General features: G+C 32.1%; 1 protein-coding gene across 3 annotated transcripts; it reads right to left on the reverse strand.

Moving 5' to 3' along the window:
* Positions 1-1,433: 1,433 nt before the first annotated feature.
* Positions 1,434-20,636, reverse strand: LOC140443160 (uncharacterized). 3 transcript variants are annotated; one of them, XM_072534271.1, is made up of 5 exons: positions 20,084-20,635; positions 18,604-18,732; positions 14,878-14,973; positions 8,404-8,499; positions 1,434-1,644 (listed from the first exon to the last, which is right to left on the reverse strand). In XM_072534271.1, exons 1-5 carry the CDS (start codon positions 20,196-20,198, stop codon positions 1,586-1,588), a joined length of 495 nt encoding a protein of 164 aa, XP_072390372.1. In that variant the 5' UTR covers positions 20,199-20,635; the 3' UTR covers positions 1,434-1,585. The 3 variants fall into 3 exon arrangements, with proteins under 3 accessions (XP_072390372.1, XP_072390358.1, XP_072390365.1); XM_072534257.1 differs by lacking the exon at positions 1,434-1,644 and having other exon boundaries at positions 3,171-8,499; positions 20,084-20,636; XM_072534264.1 differs by lacking the exons at positions 1,434-1,644; positions 14,878-14,973 and having other exon boundaries at positions 3,171-8,499; positions 20,084-20,636.
* Positions 20,637-21,948: the final 1,312 nt, after the last annotated feature.

Genomic DNA, 21,948 nt, shown 5'->3' on the forward strand with positions numbered 1-21,948 from the left:
TACTTCTTAGTACTGCTTAAACTCAGATATTTTGCAATGGTGGACGGGATTTTTCCAACTGGCTGTGCAGTATAACTACCTTGTCTGTAGGTCAAAAAAGTCTTTTTTATGAAGAACCACGGAGTCGTAAAGACATGTAATCCCGTACTAACCTCAAACTCTTCAGTTCATCTTCGTCAATAATTGTACAAACACGCTGTTTGTCGGTTTTTGTCGCTGGTACGTTTACCACGAAAACTGATTTTCTATCTTCTACGTGAGTAACCAACATATTCACAAGTTCTTGTCGTCGACATCCCCAAACATACCAAATATTAATGCTACTTTGTTCATTAAAAATATTTCGTTCGGTGCTTCTTGAATAAATTTTAAAACATTTTCTCCAGAGAAGACTCTGTGAGACTTTTTTGGCTGTTAGCCTTTCGATCCTTGCTTCAAATATTCGGTCAATTTAATTTATGGTAACTGGCATTGTTAATATTCTTATTTACGATTAAAGTCTTCTTTACCATTCAATATTTGGACCAAAGGGAACTCGGAGAAAATGTTTCGGCGAGATCGGCAAAGTATACAAGTAGTACAGTTTCACCAATGTGTTCTACATGGTTTTCTGTCATCCAATGCTGTAATTTTTCATATTCCTTGTCGTAGGTATCTCTTGACTTATGTGGTAGTAACTTTTTCGTAGCGTAGCAACATGACACGGACGATAGAATATCTACTAGTAAATATATTGTCAAAATGAAATCGAATTTTCGGATTTTTTAGAACATACTTGTTTGTAGATGCAATAACGAACTAGTATCACATAAAAGTTTGTATGCACCGCGGGTATTAATAGATGTATATATTATACAAAACAGAGATGTTTATATTATCAATCCCAACGACGCAAAAGGATTGAAAATATTTTTCGGTGTTTTGTTACATACGAGAGGAAATAGAAATGCTAAAAAATACGGACGGGCCGAAACTAGTTTCGTTTGGCGGCAAATTCAAAACGTAGGTTTCTAATTTTAGGCGGCAAATCCAAAAAAATTGCTCTGAATTTTAGGCGACGAAATTCAAAAAGTATGCTTTTAATAGAAAATAAATATAATCATAAAATAAGAAATAAAAACTTATTCTATGCCAAAAAATATATTCTCTCTGTCCAAAAATATAGTATACACTTACGCATTTTTATATATAAACGTATAACATAATATCAGACAGAGAAAGTATATATTATGGTACAGGAAAGTTTTTATTTAATATTTTAGGATTATATCTGTTTTCCATTACATTAACAAACCAAAGTCCCGAAAACGACAAAATAAAACACAGATATCCTGACACTTGTTTATTTATATAATTTTTTTTGGTAAAGTATTGGCAACAAATATCCTCCTTCTCATTCCTTAAGCCCTTGTTAAGTTGTGGGTGGGGCCACTCTAAATATTGTTAGCTTGCTGTCTCCATTGGTTTTGATCCTGTATTAGATGGACAACTTCATGTAGGGATTTTTCCACCAATCTTCATTTAATCTTCCCATCGTGTTGGAGATCTTCCTATTGGTAAACAAATATAGATGCCTCTATATTCATTAGTACTGGTTTGTTATAAGTTCCATACCTTCTAAAATACTCTTCCTTAAGGGACCATCTGTAGATAATAAAGTGTAAACTCTAGCATTTTGCGAACTTAACATAAATTAGTATGTTGCTCAGAAGAAGAAGGTCCATCAAAATCTATAATAATGAAATATTATTAAAATTAAGAAGTATGACTTTTTTTATAAAATAAGACAACCTTTAGGAATGCAGTTATAAGAGTTAAAAAGTTTTTTTTTTATAAAATAAGGCAACTTTTAGGAATGCAATAATAAGAGTTAAGAGTTTTAATGATTTTAAAATATATATAGTATATAAATATAAGATTCATATTGGTTAAGATTTAAAGTAATTTAACTAAAAAAGGAAAATGTACAAAATAGTATCGAGTTTGTATTTATTAACAAAAGTTTGATATAATTATCTGCTGTTCTTACCTGGTGCTTGTAAAAACAAACTCCTAATTCTCAGAACGTTTAATAGCCTTTTGTCCAACTTTAACTTTCACCCATCAACAAAAAATATTCTTTTCATTTGGAATATTATACATTTTGGTATTGTACCTTCTTCTTTTTTAGCAATGTTTATAAGATATATAAAAATTGATATATACTGTTTTTATCTGCTATTTCTAAAATTTGGGATACAATGTTTTTATAACGGCATTTGCAACTTGCAAACGCGTGGTTTACAACGTTGCCACTTTTTTTGGTGAACACTAAAAATTCTTTAGAAATAAGTTATTGTAAATTTAGGTGTTTATTTTAGTAGAATTTGCTACAATCTTAATTTTTTTTGGAAAACACTGTATAGTATAATCATTTTTTGGGTAAATATGCAAAACTACGGAAACCATGACAACAGCATTTACATAAACGTGATACGTCTCTTGCTATGTCATACTCCCCACCTAACGTGACTAGTAGCGTCGTCGCCATTACGAATGGCTGGGCCCATGCAAATCACTCTCCCCACTCGTCTTATTGCACTTACGCTACTATTTGTGGTATATACTCTGCCGTTGACACTCTCGATCAACTAGTTTGTACATATACTTGCAAGAGGAAATCCAATCGCTGGCCCATGATCATTTTTTACAACATGCTATACATTTAGATTTACAATGACCACAACAATGAGAAAATACCTCCTCAGCTGACAAGAAGCTCTCAACATGGTGGAAAAAGTTCAAAGAAAGAAGAATCAAAACGTAGTAGCCATAACGTTAAATGAACTTTCAAAAGCACGACGCAAATTTTTTCCGTCAAAAGTTATGACAACAAAATAAATATTTCTTGTGAAAACATGTAATAGACATCTATGTAAGAAGCATATAAGATTCTTTTGCACAAATTGTCCTCCATGTTTTTGTAAAATTTCCTATTTTTTCATAGATTGAACAAATAAATTTGTGTTTCTTATTAAAATATGTAAAGTTCATTTCAGATGTCAGTGCAGTTAAGGAATGTGCAATTTCCATTTGAAAACCAGTATTTAATAGACTCCATAGTAATGAGGGTTTTAAAGAGTCTCCTAGACAATAGTTAATGAGCTTATAATGATTTTATTTACGTAAGTGTAAGACGTAAAAATTATTAAATAAATAGGTGAAAGGAATTTACGTTAAATAACATTAAGCAAGAATATTATTTATTGAAAAAAATAATGTAACACAATATGCAATACTATGAACAACGGGTTAATAACATATATATTTATTTTATACCTAAAATTTAGCAAAGTGTTAAATATTACGGAGAACACCAGTGCAGTTTACCGTGCCTTTTACTACAACGAAAGGTTTTCTGCGAATTCCATTAATCGTTTAGAGGTGTAAGTTGGTTGAATGTACTGTATCAGTTTTGTAATTAAATCTACTTCTTCATTCGTTGCTCCTTTACAAGTTGCGTTGGATAAGGATATGGTTTTGAAATTTCGTCTAATCCGCATTCTTTAAGTTCCACTTTGCTTCCGATATTGCTGTAGATGTTTCTTCGTTGTGAATTACAATAAGATAGTGATCATTCTCGTTTGGTTCGAGTAATACATCCCATGAAAACATCTGCGTTATTGATGGTTCGCATATAGATCATATATGCATATATACTAAGTGACATAGAAATCCGAACACCCGTTTAAATGATTTTATTTTAATAAAATTTTGTATAAGTACTTAATGAAGCATAATAAGTAAATGATTAAAATTTCAAAATGATTGCATTGCTTTAAAGGCCTTTTACCTTTAATAATGTGTGGATGAACCCCGATGTGTTACGCATTCTCCAACGCGCCTAAGCATGCTTCTGATCAGGTGGTCAATGTCCTCTTGTGGTATCTCATTCCAGGCAACCACCAATTTCTCTCTAAGTGCTTGTAGAGTCTGAGGAGGACGTTGAAAATTGAGCAATCTCCTACCCATCATATCCCACACGTGCTTAATTGGGAATAAGTCGGGAGATCTTGGTGGCCATGCTAACAATGTGACATTATTATGTTGAAAGAAGTCTATTGTGACTCTTGCAACATGTGGTCGGACATTATCTTGTTGGAAAGTTGGATTTGCCAGGAAGTCAAGATAGGGTAAAAGGTGGGGTTCTAGAACTTCTTGGATATAACGCTGCGCGGTCATATTACCTCTGATGAAGATTAAAGGTGACCTGGAACCATAAGCTATAGCACCCCAAACCATAACTCCAACAGTGTGATGAACATGTCTTTCAACAAAAAACTGTGGATTCCTCCTTTCACCACGTCGCCTTCTAACCTTCGCTCGACCATCGTGCATGCCTAAACAAAATCGAGACTCGTCACTAAAGACAATACTGTTCCATTCCTGATTCCAGAGTGACCGTTCTCTGCACCACTGAAGGCGATTACGGCGGTGTTCTGGAGTTAAAGGAAGGACCCAGTGTGGTCGGTATGAAAACAGGCCAAAACTTCTCATTCGTCGGTAAACACTTCGCATGCCAATAGGTCTTCCGTGTTCTGCAAACCATTAATTTGCAATGGAGTTGGTAGTGGAGAAACGGTCTCTTAAGGCCAATAATATTTGGCGGCGATCTTCACGGTCTGTTGTTCTACGGCGGCGTCCAGTGTCCCTTGCTCTTTGCATACGGTCTTCTTGAAGCCATGCCTGACAACATCTAACCACGGTGTCTACACTTCTTTGCACTCTAACTGCAACTTCCCGAAAAGAAAGTCCAGCTTCCCGAAGTCTTATTATACGGCCCCTATCAAACTCACTAAGTTGACGAAATCGTGCAGGTCTCCGTACTCTAGGTATCGTAACCAATACTAAAGAATATCAAGAACCACAATCCGCCAAATTTGGATCTTTACTGCGGCTGAAATATTCATTTTTAGATTGTTAGTGAATTTAAAAGCAAAAAGCATAAAAACCGGAATCTCCAACTGATAAGGCTAAAAACTTTATCACTTGTTTTTTTCAGTAAGATAAATAAATTACACCAAATTTTTATTGAAATAAAATCATTTAAACTGGGTGTTCGGATTTCTATGTCACTTAGTATAAGTCAATAGCAGAACCTTCACCCGTTCTTATGTCGAAACGGGTGTCTTGTGCATCATTAAGTAGATTTAAATTGAATTTTTCCAGAAAGGATTCTATTTTTCTACCAAGATGTGTTAATTTTTTTGAACCCCAAAGGATTATGTGCTTTGAAGTCTCCGACAATTAGTCGTGGAGTAGGTATTTGGTCTAAGAGGTCGAATATTTCGTTATGGCTAAGTTCTTGGTTGGGAGGATTGTATATGTTGCATACGGAAAAGGTCGGTATGTCTTTGTTTCTGACTCCTATTGACAATGTTTGTTTCGAATGGTATTGTTATGCTATTAATGTCGTTCTTTACGTATATCGCTACTCCTCCGCTGGCTATTTTAGCTTTTTGTCGATTTTTAAAGAAACAATTAAAATTTTTTAGTTTATACAGTGTTGTTTTGAAAATTAGTTTCTTGTAAACATGAGATCATTAGTTTGTATTTTGAGATTAGTATTTCCAACATTTCTAAATGGGTGTAATACCCATTTAGATTCCATTGAATACAACTAATGAATGTTATTTTTATATTAGTATGTGTCTGTAGAGGTGTCGCTGTCTCCCTACATATGGAAGTTTGGATTAATTTGTCGAAGAATTTTATTTCTTATTCGGGTGCATCTACTTTTAATTTTTCGGTCATTTAGTTTAGGGTATATTTTTGCTTATCAATTTGAACTATGGCACTTTGGTTACAATATAATGTTTGGATCATCTTTATAATTTTACTGAGAATGTGCTTATTCATAAATATTGATATTAATTTTTCATGTTTTACTCTATCGAAAGCTTTTTCGTATTCAACAAACCACAAGTGTAGGTTAACGTTTACAGCCCTGAATTAGAATGTTAATGACAAATAGTACTTCTCGGGTACCCATTCCATTTCGGAACTTGAATCCTCCAGCTTTTCATAGATTCTCTTATTTATTACTTTAAGCAGTACTTTTAAAGTATGACTCATAAGTCAATTTTGGACAGTGAGAGCACTCTTTTGCTGCTTGTTTTTATGGTTGGTTAAAAACGCTGACTTTAGCCACTCTTGCGGTATTATTTCATTTATATTGAACAAATCTCCAACACTTCCAAGTTATCCTCTTTCAATAGTTTTAACAGTTCTGCAGATATTTCATCTAATCCAGCTGACTTATCATCTTTAGATGTGATATATATGATTTCATTATTGTGATCTTAAGTCGTTGTTTTAATTTCAAACAAGACAGTCCATATTATCGACGTTTGACTTGTCTTTAGTTAAATATAAAAATAAAAATCCATTTTTTGTAATCAAACAAATTGATCGATTGTTAATAAGACCGAAAAAGTGAAAATGATCTTCGATCCTACGGCGATAAACCAGCATATTGTGTAATCCAATTAACCGATGTATTGTGACACACAAAGTACGAGTCAGCAGCCAGTGGCGTAAGCTCCACAATTCCAAATGTGCACTGATCAACAATTAGAAGGTAATATACAAATTTCTCAACCTTTTAACAGGTATTACTTACAATCCTTACAACAACCCTAATATGTTAACTCTCTTTCCACCCCCTTAAATGAATCGAAATTTGGATTAAATATTTCTTTTAAATAATATCTTAACACAAAAATTAGTTTTATTGGTTTTTTCCATCATCAAAAAAGGTATTTAAATATTCGTTTTGTTTATTTAAATACAGTTAGTTTATGTCCCGATGCACAACCAACATTGTCCCAAGAGTAAACTACAGGTTGAACCTTGGGACTAATGACACTATACACTTATATGGTAAGTAATGCTTTACTCGTTGGTTATAATAGATCTTTTTATTATCTGTTTAGTACCTAAATCTATTTTCTTTTATCAAGATCAAATATATATGTTTCAAATGAAATAAAAAAAATAGTAAATTTTGTCCCAAGGTACATGTCTTTCTCCTATTACTAATATAAAGTCATAAATTAACTAAAATTGTAAGTGTAAGTCATTTTTGAGTAAAATCCAAAGACTGTTTGACAGCAATTTCCTTTAAACAAATTTTACCCTTATAAGGTTTTTCTCCAGTATGAATTCTCAAATGTATTTTTAACTTATCTTTCCGAGAAAATTGTTTAAAACAAATTTCACACTTGTAAAGCTTTTATTCAGTGTGCCATCTCAAATGCCTTTTTAAATTACCTAATTCAGTAAACTGTTTAAAACAAATTTCACACTTGTAAGGCTTTTCCCCAGTGTGCAATCTCAAATGTCTTCCTAAATTACTTGCATCACTAAACCGCTTAAAACAAATTTCGCACTTGTAAGGCTTTTCTTTAGTGTGCAATCTCAAATGGATTTTTAAATTACCTAATTGAGTAAACTGTTTAAAACAAATTTCGCACTTGTAAGGCTTTTCTTCAGTGTGCGATTTCATATGTTGTTTTATACTATTTGATTGAGTAAACTGCTTAAAACAAATTTCGCACTTATAAGGTGTTTTTCCAGTATGAATTCTCAAATGGTTTTTTAATTCATATTTCCGAGAAAACTGCTTATAACAAATTTCGCACTTGTTAGGTTTTTCCCCAGTGTGCAATTTCATATGTTGTTTCAAATTACCTGCTAGAGTAAACTGTTTAAAACAAATTTCACACTTGTAATGCTTTTCTTTAGTGTGCAACCTCAAATGGCTTTTTAAATTACCTAATTGAGTAAACTGCTTAAAACAAATTTCGCACTTATAAGGTTTTTCCCCAGTGTGCAATTTCATATGTTGTTTTAAATTACCTAATTCAGTAAACCGCTTAAAACAAATTTCGCACTTATAAAGTTTTTCCCCAGTGTGCAATCTCAAATGTCTTTTTAAATAACTTGCATCAGTAAACTGCTTAATACAAATTTCGCACTTGTTAGATTTTCCTCCAGTATGCACTCCCAAATGATTTTTCAAATTACCTAATCGAGTAAACTGCTTAAAACAAATTTCACACTTGTAAGGACTTTCTACAGTATGAATTCTCAAATGGATTTTTAACCCATCTTTCCGGGAAAACTGCTTAAAACAAATTTCACACTTGTAAGGATTTTCTCCAGTATGAATTCTCAAATGGATTTTTAACTTATCTTTCCGGGAAAACTGTTTAAAACAAATTTCACACTTGTAAGGTTTTTCCCCAGTGTGCAATCTCAAATGTCTTCTTAAACAACTCGCATCACTAAACTGCTTAATACAAATTTCGCACTTATAAGGTTTTTCCCCAGTATGCGATTTCATATGTTGTTTTATATTACCTAATCGAGTAAACTGATAATCTAATCGATATTTTCCTTTAGATGAAGGTTCAGTTGTTTTCATAATTTTCATTCTGTTCTCCTCCTGGAGGCAACCTAAAATACAAACCAACCATAAAAATTGTTTTACATATTTTTTAAAAATATGGAACAGGAATAAAAATGAATACAACCATGAAAAATAACTTTAATAAATAACGTAAAGTATAATAAAATGGTCAACAAAAGTCCACTTAATGATATAAAATTGGGTAAGATACCATATTATTTTTGTCCTCTTGAGCTTGATAGCCCGCTCATTATAAATTCCAAAATGTGTCTGAGACACTAGTGGGTCGTTAAAAAATTAAAACGGCTCGTAAGCATTTCTTCATCAGAAATATGCCTTTATTCGCTATCTTTCGTTGTATCCTCTCTGTATTATGAGACTAAGGTAAAGGAAAGACCATGTGTAAAGACCGGCTTCTCATTTAATTCTAAGAAGTTTATTACTAGTGGACCAAGTAAGCGAAGATATCTTTTACATCTTTATGTATAACATTTTACTGCTCTGTTGTGTCAACAAGTTTTCTTACTTTATTGATAGGACCATGTCAATTGTCATCATATACTTATTACATTTTTGTTAATGGTTCAAAATTAAATTATCTAGTATTATTTAATATCTTAGTACACAAACATTAGTAAAATGATAAATCGGCAAAAACGTTATTTAAAACATGCAGTTTTTGCAATTTCAGTGTTAACTAATCGTTGTTATACGATATAGTATCGGCTGTTTGTCTTTGATTGCTTTGTCTATTGTAGGACTCCTCATTATTTTCAAGTTGTAGTAGTTTTGTTCATAGCGGTGCTTCAATAAAGTAAAATGAGTAATTTGGAAGAAAATAAAAGACAGTCGAAACGTAGAGTGTTACCTCCAGAAGAACAGCGTTTAGTGCTGAAAGTGGAAAGTTATTTTAATTTGGAAAAAAATAACATGGGTCCATTGACATCTATTATGGCAGTTCAGAAACGCACATATGATGCTTGCGGTATCTCAGAGATGACATTCTGGAGAATTAACAGCATGAGTGAGGATGAAATAAGTAAAGTAAATAAGAAAAATCGTCGACATCCGAAAACTTTGCCACAGTCAATTAAGTTAGCAATTAAAAATATTATATATGATCTGTATAAAGCTAAAGAACATGTAACAAAGAGTACTGCGTTGCAAAAAATAAGGGACAAGGAACTGTGTGATATTAGTTTAACCAGTTTTTCGAGAGTACTGAAACATATATGTTATATAATGTTGAATCAAAACGGTGGCATTTTTTAAGAAAATACATCAAAAATAAAACTTGTGAGAATCAAAGGCAAGTTGTATTTTTAGACAAAACTTGGATTTTCGCTAAATGAAATATGTCAAAATCATCTTGGCAAGATGGCACCACGAAATGCTATTCCTCTAGCCGTTCCAATAATGGTAAAAGATTCATCATATTTCATGCCGGAAATGATGAGGGCTTTATTCCGGGCGCAAGCTTAATTTTATCGTTCACAAAGAGTAAAGATGATTACCACGGAAATATGGATGCAAACATTTTTGAAGAATGGTTTGAAGAGAATTTGTTAAAAGAATTAGAGCGACCATCCACTATCGTGCTGAATAATGCACCCTACCACTCAAAAGTAGAAGAGAAAATTCCTTCAAGCGACTAGACGAAAGAAGAACTAAAGGCGTGGTTAACAGAAAAAAAATAATCACAGTGACATATTTTTAAAAGCCGATTTAAAGCAAAAGTGTGAAGCCAAAAAAAATTCAAAAAAAATTTGTCATCGACTAAATGGCTTTTAAATAATGCCATAAAGTTCTTCGACTTCCGCCCTACCATTGCCTCTACAATGCAATTGAGTTGGTTTGGGGTATTGCAAAAAATTACTATGATAAATATTCTAAAAATTATATATAAATATTATATTTATTTCATTTTCTTTTACCAGAACAAAATCCAACATTCTCAGTGAATATAAAATATATGAAATTAAATAATTTACTTTTCAAGTGATTGGAATTAAATTTGAAATTTTAAAAATTGTTTGACGTTCACTGAATAGCGAACTTTCACTGAGGTTCTTTCCTTTAGCATTAAGATTTATAATGTAACTATAAGTAGTTTTCAGGTTTATATGTAACAGATGAAATTTTATAGCATTAAGATTTGTAAATGTCAAAATTGACGAGTGGTAATATTACTTTTCCAAAGTGATGTAAAATACTGTGTGATCCATCTAAAATTACCAATACATTTTGACTTACCCTGTATTCGACTTATAAATTTTCGCATTCGTATGATATGCTGTGCCTGTTTTTGGGGATAATGATATACGTCAGAGGATTCGTGTTATCACTCTCAAGAGAACAAAATATAAAATATGGTATCTTATCTAACACATCACTGGACTGTGCATTCTTGTGGACCGAAAAACTAAAGAAAAGCTCAAATTTTAATGTTCCTTTGGTGGAAACTTAAAAGAGCCCAAAAATCGGGCGATAAAAATTTTTAACAGAATATCTAAACAAATTTACATGAAAACTAACAAAAATATGTAATTGTCTTAATCTTAACTACTCTTAATTGTACTAATAATTTGTATATGTGTAATATACAGTGCTAGTCAAAAGTCCGTTTCCCCCGTTCATATCTGTTGAACGGTTATTGTTAAAATAGTGAAATTTGGAGGCAGGTAATAAACAGACGTAGGCTTCTTAACCAGTCATAACAAGTGACGTACTAGTGACCGATGACGTTACAGCGCCACTATGACAAACAATTTTAAATAGGACCTTATGGTAAGTGATACCTCGTTTGAAAGGTATTGAAAATACCTATTCAACCATATTAATTTTATTTGAGTTTCGGCTTATTTTGATGAATAAATTATATAAATACTAAAATTGTATATTCGCATTTAATTAATTAATATTAAAATCTCCACCTCTGGTTACTTGTCAAAAATTTGACGTTTTTCAAGTCTCTTGTTTTTACGTCAACTTTTTTGACAATTAACCAGAGGTGAACGTTACAATATTTATTAATTAAATGCGAAACTACAATTATTTTTATATACCTATTCAATCATACTAATTTTGTTTGGATTTAAGATGATTTTGACGAATAAATTAAATAAATACTAAAATTTTAGTTTGGCATTTAATTAATAAAAATTCTAACGTCCACCTTTGGTTATTTATCAAAAAAAGTTGACATTTGTTAATTTTCTAGTTGTTTTTAGTTTGCAAAAGCGTTTATAGCTCAATATTTAGTTTCTCTTTCTGCTTTGTTTAGTCAATTCTCTAGTTATTTTTAGCTTGCAAACTCGTTTATACCTGTTTCTGCTTAGTTTAGTCAAGTTGTTTATAGTTAGTTGTTCTCAGTTAATATTTAGTTTAATTATTGTTTAACGAGACGTATAAATTTTTACAAAGGCAGAATGGTACGTACTGTAGTCGACAAAGTAGCAGATGTGTTAATAATTGGTGAATGTGAAAGTAATTTCCATGTAGCGGAACGTCTTTTTAATGAGAGGTACCCCGATCGCCCTACATCTAGAGCTCATTTGAGGAAGCTTCTTTGGAAGTTCATTCAAACAATATTTAGCATCCTATATTGCTCCGAATGGCTTCACTATAGAAAGTTAATGTTTTAGAAAACTCCATATTCATATGTATGCACAGGATTATTGTTGTCTGATACGAGATCGGCTTGTAACGAGGTAATTTGTCTGCCATTTCAGTTCTCGTTATAGAAGGAGTCTACTGTACTATTTCCTGAAGATAATCGAACCAGTATTAAACAACGTGTGAGTGAAGCTACTGGAGTAGCTATACGTACAGTAGAAAGGATCATTCAACAAGCGAGTATGTTAACAAACGCAGAGGCAAATAATACACTAACATTTCCAGCTACAACACTTGCTAAAAGGAAAGCAACCGTGACAGACTTGAGGGAGTATGACAAACATTTTATTAGAAATACCATTCATCGTTTTCATGAGACCGAACGTTGTCGTGTCTCACTGAAGCTTTTGCAGAAAAGGCTTGTAGAGGTGCACGAATGGACTGGAAGTGTGAGTTCTCTCTACAGAATTGTGAAAGATTTGGGATTTAAATGGAAGAAAACGAAAGATAATCGAAGTTTATTAATTGAATGGAATGATATTCGTGCTCTACGTATTAAATATTTGGACAAAATTAAATATTACAGAAGCGAAGGTAAGTCACTTGTATATGTTGATGAAACCTATGTACATGCAGGACACACTACGCCAAATAGCTGAACAGGTGACAGTGGCAAAGGATTGTTCAAAAACATTTTAAAAGAAAGTATGTTGGTTATGGTACATGGTCATGGGGAGATGGGTTTCATACAGAATACCCTTTTGATTTTTAAGTCAGGAGCTAAGACAGGAGATTATCATGATTATATGAATTCAGAAAATTATGAAAAATGGATGAAAGAACAGTTAATCCCCAGTTTGCCTGTTGAATCTGTTGTTGTTACTGATAATGCGTCATATCATAATGTACAAATTAATAAAGCACCCACCAGTAATTCTAAAAAAATGGATATGATATATTGGTTGACAGAAAAACAAACGACACAAACAAGATCATATTCAAAATAAATTTGACAAAGTGCTGCAAGAATGTGGACATGTTTCTTTAAAACCATCATGCATAATACAACCTATAGAAATGGTTTCGGCGCAAACAAAAAATGAAGTTGCAAAACAAAACGTTTATTTTAAGTTAGAAGACGTAAAAGTATTGGTGGAACAGGAATTTGCTAGAGTAACTGTAGATAACTGGAAGAAAGTGTGTAAACATGTTGTCAAGGTTGAAGATATGTATTTGGAAAGTGAACGTCCAAAAATGTAATTACTGAAGAATTAAGGATTGATTTAAATGATTCTAGTGACGAGGACAGTGCATCTGATTATGAAAGTGAATAATATAATTTAACATTACGATGTACCTATGTAATCTATGTGAATATAAATTTTCCAAACTGTCCTGTATGTATGTATTATTTTTTTACTTTATTACAATTATTTTGTATATTCTTCTATTTAACTTTGTGATGTTTAAGGGAGTAATAATATAAATAATAAAGGTTTTACAGTTAGAACAATCTTTGTAATTAATATTTATTAATACTGTAATCTGGAATACGTATCTATGGTTTCACATACAAACAATATATGTATGTGATATAATAATATGCAAGTATTATATCATGTAATTAAAATGTAGTACAATATTGCCAAAAATATAATCTAATATCATTGTTTAATAAATTGTGTGTACCTATCTTTAACAATTTCATTTAAATCATAAGTATTTTTTGGAACGTCACTGCTTTGTTTGGTGAGGCTTTACTGTTCCTAGAAATTTCCGCCACTACAGTTGAAACATACTTTATATTGTGCAGTTTAAGGAAAAACGTTCAACTGAATTTTACATTGTTTTTTCTCTCTGTGTACTAGCAAACGTCGTTGAATACTGCTTTTCCGAGAATATCGAAAAAAAATTTTACACTAAAATTTTTCCACAGTGTGAACTTTCTTATGTATATCCAAAGAATGTTTATAGGCAAACTGCCTTAAACAAATTTCACACTTGTTTGTAAGTTTTTTCCCAAGTGTGCACTTTCAAATGACTTTTCAAATTACCGATTCGAGCAAACTGGTTAAAACAAATTTCACACTTGTAAGGTTTTTCTCCAGTGTGCACTCTCAAATGTGTTTTCAAATGACCTGCTTGACTATATTGCTTAAAACAAATTTCACACTTGTAAGGTTTTTCCCCAGTGTGCAATCTCAAATGAATTTTCAAGTTATTTGCATGGCCAAATTGCTTAAAACAAATTTCACACTTGTAAGGTTTTTCTCCAGTGTGCACTCTCAAATGTGTTTTCAAATGACCTGCTTGACTATATTGCTTAAAACAAATTTCACACTTGTAAGGTTTTTCCCCAGTGTGCAATCTCAAATGAATTTTCAAGTTATTTGCATTGCCAAATTGGTTAAAACAAATTTCACACTTGTAAGGTTTTTCCCCAGTGTGCAATCTCAAATGAATTTTCAAGTTATTTGCATGGCCAAATTGCTTAAAACAAGTTTCGCATTTATAAGGTTTTTCCCCAGTGTGCAGTCTCAAATGTTGTTTCAAATTACCTGCTCCAGTAAACTGTTTAAAACAAATTTCACACTTGTATGGCTTTTCTTTGTTGTGCAATCTCAAATGGCCTTTTAAATTACCTAATTGAGTAAACCGCTTAAAACAAATTTCGCACTTGTAAGGCTTTTCTTTAGTGTGCAATCTCAAATGCCTTCTTAAACTACTCGCATCACTAAACTGCTTAATACAAATTTCGCACTTATAAGGTTTTTCCCCAGTAAGCGATTTCATATGTTGTTTTATATTACCTAATCGAGTAAACTGATAATCTAATCGATATTTTCCGTTAGATGAAGGTTCAGTTGTTTTCATAATTTTCATTCTGTTCTCCTCCTGGAGGCAACCTAAAATACAAACCAACCATAAAAATTGTTTTACATATTTTTTTAAAAAATATGGAACAGGAACAAAAATGAATACAACCATGAAAAATAACTTTAATAAATAACGTAAAGTATAATAAAATGGTCAACAAAAGTCCACTTAATGATATAAAATTGGGTAAGATACCATATTATTTTTTGTCCTCTTGTGCTTGATAGCTCTGCACGCTCATTATAAATTCCAATATGTGTCCGAGATACTAGAGGGTCGTTAAAAAATTAAACAGACTCGTAAGCATTTCTTCATTGGAAATATGCCTTTACTCGTTATCTTTCGTTGTATCCTCTCTGTATTATGAGACAAAGGTAAAGGAAAGACCATGTGTAAAGACCGGCTTCTCATTTAATTCTAAGAAGTTCATTACTAGTGGACCAAGTAAGCGAAGATATCTTTTACATCTTTATGTATAACATTTTACTGCTCTGTTGTGTCAACAAGTTTTCTTATTTTATTGATAGGACCATGTCAATTGTCATCATATACTTATTACATTTTTGTTAATGGTTCAAAATTAAATTATCTAGTATTATTTAATATCTTAGTATATACTAATTTTTATACTAATGACATTAGTAAAATGATAAATCGGCAAAAACGTTATTTAAAACATGCAAACAGTTTTTGACTTTGTTAGTTATTACCATATCAGAACTACACACCGACGCGCTAGCGGAGGAACATCAATTTTCTTATCAACTGAAATTTTTCACCGTAAACTTCACCTAAACACTGCATTAGAAGCTGTTGCTATAACAGTATGGTGTCCAGAACAAATCACAATATGTAGTTTATATATTCCTCCTAATTATACATTGACAAGCACTGAATTAGAAAACCTAATATCTCAAATTTCTGGCCCATTTATTATGGTTGGAGATTTTAATGCACACAACACTATGTGGGGATCCAAAAATACATATGGTAGAGGTAAAATAATCGAAAATGTCATTAACAATACTGATATTAACTTATTAAATACAGGAAATAGTACATACTTCTTCTTTTTATGTTTGAGGCTATCCTTGCAGTAACATCCTTATGACGACTTGAAAATGATTTGACCCAATCCATACCAGGAGTATTATCCTTAAAGCGAGTTATTTTTTTTCCTTGGCGATTTAAATGAGTCTTGATTATTTGTCGTAATTCCATTCCAGTAACAGGAAATCCAGCATCACTAAGACTATGAATGCATTGTACGAAGCACCTTTCCTCTTCATAAGAGAATATTGATGGGTATCCAGGTTTTCCAGCATATACTCCTTTTAATTTGTAAAAAATAGTTCTCCTTGGAACGTTAAAGGATTCAGCAGCAACTCTTGTACTCATGCCGTCTTTTATTGCTGACAGACATGCTTTTTACTCTTAAGGATACTTTGCACCACTTGCACCACTGCAAATTGGCAGTGCAAAGTATACCCAATTTCACGTGTTAAGTGCACATGTAAACAATGTTTTTTTTTTTTGTTATTGATGTCCTGGTTTAAAACCGTTATTTTAACACCTAAAAATCGATTTTGGTATATGCCATTAGACGTGTACTTACCAATTTGTGTCCGCTGGGACTGTCTGCACAGTATGATTTTGCAAAGTTAGAAAATAATAGATTTTCGAAGTTAATATTGCGAAGTTGCCTATGTGCTCTAGGGTAGTACAAATATATAAACAAAATTGAGCGTAGGTTTACAGAAAATATACTTTTACACGTTTGGTGCAAAGTTACCCTGCTCAGTGCAAAGTAATGTTTAAATTTAAAATAGAATATAACTAGCGGACCAACTCGACATCGAGTTTTTTAAATGAAATTTTTATTTTGCGAGAAAAATTAAGAGATCAATACAAACAATATAAGCAAGAATATACACAACATTCATCAATAATAATGCAAGTAAAAAAAAAAAGTGATTATGGAAGTCGACCTCAAAACCGGAATGCAATTTTTAGTTCATCAAATGTCGACATGGATATCATTTAGCAGTTAATTTTGCATGCTGATCACGAATCCGGTGTCAGATTTGCTCTATCTTGACGTTTTATGTGCGTTTCGGGTCACTTCCGGTGTCGGATCGCAACCGGAAGTACATATTTAGATTCGTCTCGACAAGACCTTTCGATCCATATATACATTGTGGGGTCTAAAACTTAAAGTAAATTTTAACTTCCGGTCATCTCAAAACCGGAAGTGAATTTTTGTACCAAAAGTATATCTTGACAATCTCATACGTAATACTAATAATATTCCGAAAAAATATTTTAACTATCTAATATGGTTTTTGAGTAAAGTGGTGGACAAGAAAAGGGCTTAGCGTTTTAGTATATAAGATACTAGATTTAAAATATATAAAATTGACAATTTGTTTTGTTCACACATATGGGTAAAACCGTCGACTTGTTTTTTTAATGGTTTGAAGAAACAAAATATACACTTTTTGCAATTTCTATGGCTTCTTGGACAATTCTTGGTTTATAGAAGTGGATAGGGGCTATGGTTTTGAAGTTTTCAAAATCAATTTTGTGACCTGTATGAAGATGGTGCTGACCTAGAGCTGAAATTGAGTCGGAATTACGATCAGAAATGGAATGTTCATAAATCCTATTATATTTAAGCACCTATAAAGAAATAAAACAAGGCGAAGGATGGATCTGGTGCCAAACTAGTCATCAGTGGGCCCACGAAGAATGTGCAGGGCAGAAGAGGATGATAATAAGTTCATCTGTGAATTGTGCTTATGTTAACCATCTACATTACCTTCTTATTTATTTTTACTATGGTGGACCTACTTGCTTAACATATGGGGCATGGAGAATATGCATGGAGATTATTTGTTTTTTTTTCTTACAAATATTAAATTTTATTTTCCACTTTGTAACAGAATAACGTATTTATATCATAGAGTTGAACAGTATTTTTTTTTATAATTATACCACAATAAACAGAAATTATATAGACATTTTGCTTAACTGGTCCTTGCTGCTCTGGTCTCTCCTATATATAAAGAACCACCTTGATCTCAGTCTATCTGTCTACAGTGTCTTCAATGGGCATTCCATGATTTAGGATGGAAGAAAACAGGATTTAAAAAAAAACTGTTGAATACTAGAATGCAGGAGAAGAGAACAGTCGATCGCTGAGAAGAAGGCTACAGATTGTAACAATTCTGGAGGTTTGCTGAGGAAGCAGAATGCATTGCTATAACTTTCAGTTTCATAGATGTCGTACCCTCCTGCTAAACTAGTACCAAACAGGGTCATTTTTTTATTTTTGTTTTATAAACATTTTTTTTTGGAAGTTGTCTCTTACAAACTTGTCACAATTAAATTTTTTTATGAATATGAGCACATGCAAGGTTAATTCTGTAGCAAAAGTAATTTAGGGGATGAAAGAAAAAAGCAGTTACATATGAAATAGTTTAAAATATTAGGTTTAACTTTTATTTTACAGTGAACATAATATTTACTATAATATTATGTATATATTACTATATTATACCTACTATAGTAAACATGATAATGAAGAAATACGGACATTTAGTGAGCCCTGTTTTTATACACACTATAACTATGAGATAAAATAAACCTTTTTTTCTTACCTGGGTAATCTTCCCCTGGGTCATTTTTTAAGTCTTCCAGATTTACTGATGTGGATAGGTCTATATCATTTTGGTCATACTCTTCAAATTCTTTCTTAATTTCCACTTTACCTTCCATAGCTAGAGAAACTGAATAAAGATATTTTTTAAAATTCAGGTCACAATCTTAAAATAATGTAACATCAACATTCTAACAAACTGTAATAAACCCACAAATGGGAAAGAATAGTCTATGACAGTGAAGTGTGGCCAGTTTCACATTTTTCGTGTATGAGAATAATCAACTATTAATCATTAGCATTATTGAATTTGATCTTCTCATGAGAAATCCTTGTAAACCTTTTGGAGAATTTGAACTTTTGGTGTCACCTATTGAAAAAGGACTGAACCTGCATAACGTGAAGGTCATTTATTAATGTAATTAATTCTTGGATATAAAGGAAATCTCACAATATTTCCTAAAGAAATTCTCTTATTGCCTAATCTCCGGCATCCAGCATTTTGCTGGTCTTCAATGAACAAAGAGCTGCTTATTAAAGCGGCTTTTACACCAATAAATTAACTAAATAATGCATGTATTTATACATCAATTTTTTTGTCATTAAATGAGTGAATATCTTGGTTATACATAGTTGTTAATTTGGATTTTCCGTTGAACATTTTGAAGGTTTTTTGCAACCAACATATATTTGGTCTTTTCCTCGTTTACAAGTCCTAGTTCGCTTCCAGCGTTTGTAAATTTTGCCCACTATAACCATATCATTGGTGAATGCAAGAATTCGTGTTTATCTATTAAACATAATTACGTTCAATCAAAAAGTCGACTCAAGGCTATAAAATTGGATAAGATGCCATATTAAAATTTTGACTTATTAGCCAATGTTAGATAACACATCACTGACCTTTTTACATTCCAAATTTAACTCTCAATGTTATTTTATATATTGTATGCCTCTATTAATGTAAATTTGCCATAATTATGTAATTATTACTGTTAATTCAAAACAGAAAAACATTATTTTAACTACAATATTCACAACTCGAATTGATTAGAATAAAGATTATTCATAAATTAATAATAAAAAATATTACCATTAGGTACTTAGTTTGATAATTCATACAGTGTTACATTTGGGCAAAAATAAACTAGCTGAAAACTCAAGAATTGCCCTCATGCTTAACTACGACCAAAGAATATAAACGCATATGAGTTTTTATGAGTATTTGCTAAGACTATAGAGGGGTATTTTTTTGTTTATTTTTTTTTTCGAAGTTGTCTCTTTTACAAACTGATCATACTGCAGCCATTTGGCATATAGATTATATAAACATTAATTTTATCATATCTGTTTAATAATTAAAAATCTCGCCGATGCATGCAAGCTCGCAGATTGAGTTCGTTAGCAACAAGTAATGGGGAAGTCTATAGAGTCTTGTTGGATATATACTGTATACACCGGATAAAAACTTTTCTTCTTACCTGGGTAATCTTCCCTTGTTTCATTTTTCAAATCTTCCAGATCTGCTGATGTGGATAACTCTATATCATTTTGGTCATACTCTTTCTTAAGTTCAACTTTACCTTCCATATCCATAGCTAATCAGAGTAGTGGTACAGACAGATGATATGGGTTAAATTCGGTTCGGTTAAATTGAATTTTCGTACAATGAACCAAAGAATATACACGCTTATAAGCGTCTATATTCTTTGAATGAACTTGACTTATATCACTAATCACTAATCTATGCAATGAACATAACCTATCCTATAGATATATATATATATATATGGATATATTTGGCGTTAAATAGAGATCGAAGTTGACATAGTTGCCAAAGTATAAAAAATTTCTTAATCCATTTTAAATCAAATAGGTCACATAATTATTGCAAAAGTGGATTATACAACAAAATAAATTAATATTTAATGTAAATAAATAGAAACAAAACAAGAGTTAAAAATTATTCTTGTTAAAAACAATTTGAGCCGCTTGTTTAAAAAACAACATGTTTAATTAATAGTAAATAATAAAAACAAAACTAAAGTGTCAACACGGAATCTGTCAAATAAGAGTTACCAATTTATGCCAAAATTTCACCTTCGTTCGATTACAGTTACAGTGTGTTCCGAACAAATGTTCTTCATAAAAACGCTTTATAATGCATTTATTCAAATTAAATGAAACATATTATTATATAAAAAAAGATGTTTAATCTTTGTATGTAGGGATATTTAAAAACCCTTAAAAGGGCTACATCGAAAAACACAAACACAAACGTTTTCGGAATAATAATTCCATCAGGTTAAAAAGCAGGTTAACATGCCTGAGCCACCAAAAGATTAGGGTACAATCTTAAGGATAACATAAACTATTGCTTCTGCAATTGGAAGAAATCTGTCATTTTTGACAGCTTTAAATTGTTCATTTCTAAAGATGTTAAACAGTTGTATTTATTGTAAAGAAGGTTATTGCGAGCGGCAGTTAAGTTTATTGCGGTGCAGTTAAAAAGGGTATATATTTATAACCACGGCCAGGTCAAAAACGTAAAAAACACGTTTTTCGATCTTATTTCCTTTCGTTATAACCAAATTTGCCTCGCTATAGAGGGTTATAGTTCAATAGAAATTTCACGGGACATCTAATGTACCTCGTTATAAGCGAAACCTGGTAATAGCCGTGTTCGTTATAGACGGAGTATACTGTATATCTGTTTTCCATTACACAAACTAACAAACCAAAGTCCCGAAAACAACAAAATAAAACACAGATATCCTGACACTTGTTTATTTGTATAATTTTCTTTGGTAAACTATTGGCAACAAATATCCTCCTCCTCCTCATTCCTTAATCCCTTGTCAGGGTGTGGATGGGGCCACTCTAAATATTGTTAGCTTGCTACCTCCATTAGCTGCAATCCTGTACCAGATGCACAACTTCATGTAGGGATTTTTCCACCAATCTTCATTTAATCTTCCCATCGTGTTGGAGATCTTCCTATTGGTAAACAAATATATCTTCTTCTTCTTCCTTTGCCCTATCCGTTTCGGACGTTGGCTATTAACAAGGCTATTTTGACTTTGTTTACGGCACCTCTGAACAGTTCGGTAGATGTTAGTCCGAACCATTGTCGCAGGTTATGCATCCATGAGTGTCGTCTTCTTCCCGGTCCCCTCCTACTGTCAAACAAATATATGCTTCATCTAATTTACAAACCGTTGCACGTCATCCGCGTCATAGTCCGTGAGGTTACATGATACCTACACGAAATATTTAGGCGGTAGGTGTGTTCTTTTTTAGAATCACTTTGTCGAGTACACTGGCATTACAGTCACGATACATATTT

Source organism: Diabrotica undecimpunctata, chromosome 1 (genome assembly GCF_040954645.1).
Source record: "Diabrotica undecimpunctata isolate CICGRU chromosome 1, icDiaUnde3, whole genome shotgun sequence".
Taxonomy (NCBI): Eukaryota; Metazoa; Arthropoda; class Insecta; order Coleoptera; family Chrysomelidae; genus Diabrotica; species Diabrotica undecimpunctata.

Excerpts from the sequence above, each read along its gene's own strand:
- LOC140443160 (XM_072534257.1), bottom strand. The coding sequence starts at position 20,198 with ATGGATATGGAAGGTAAAGTTGAACTTAAGAAAGAGTATGACCAAAAT. Across the intron at positions 18,733-20,083 it reads AACAAGGGAAGATTACCCAG|TTTCTCTAGCTATGGAAGGT; the intron begins GTAAGAAGAAAA and ends ATCTTTATTCAG. Across the intron at positions 14,974-18,603 it reads CCCAGGGGAAGATTACCCAG|GTTGCCTCCAGGAGGAGAAC; the intron begins GTAAGAAAAAAA and ends TTTGTATTTTAG.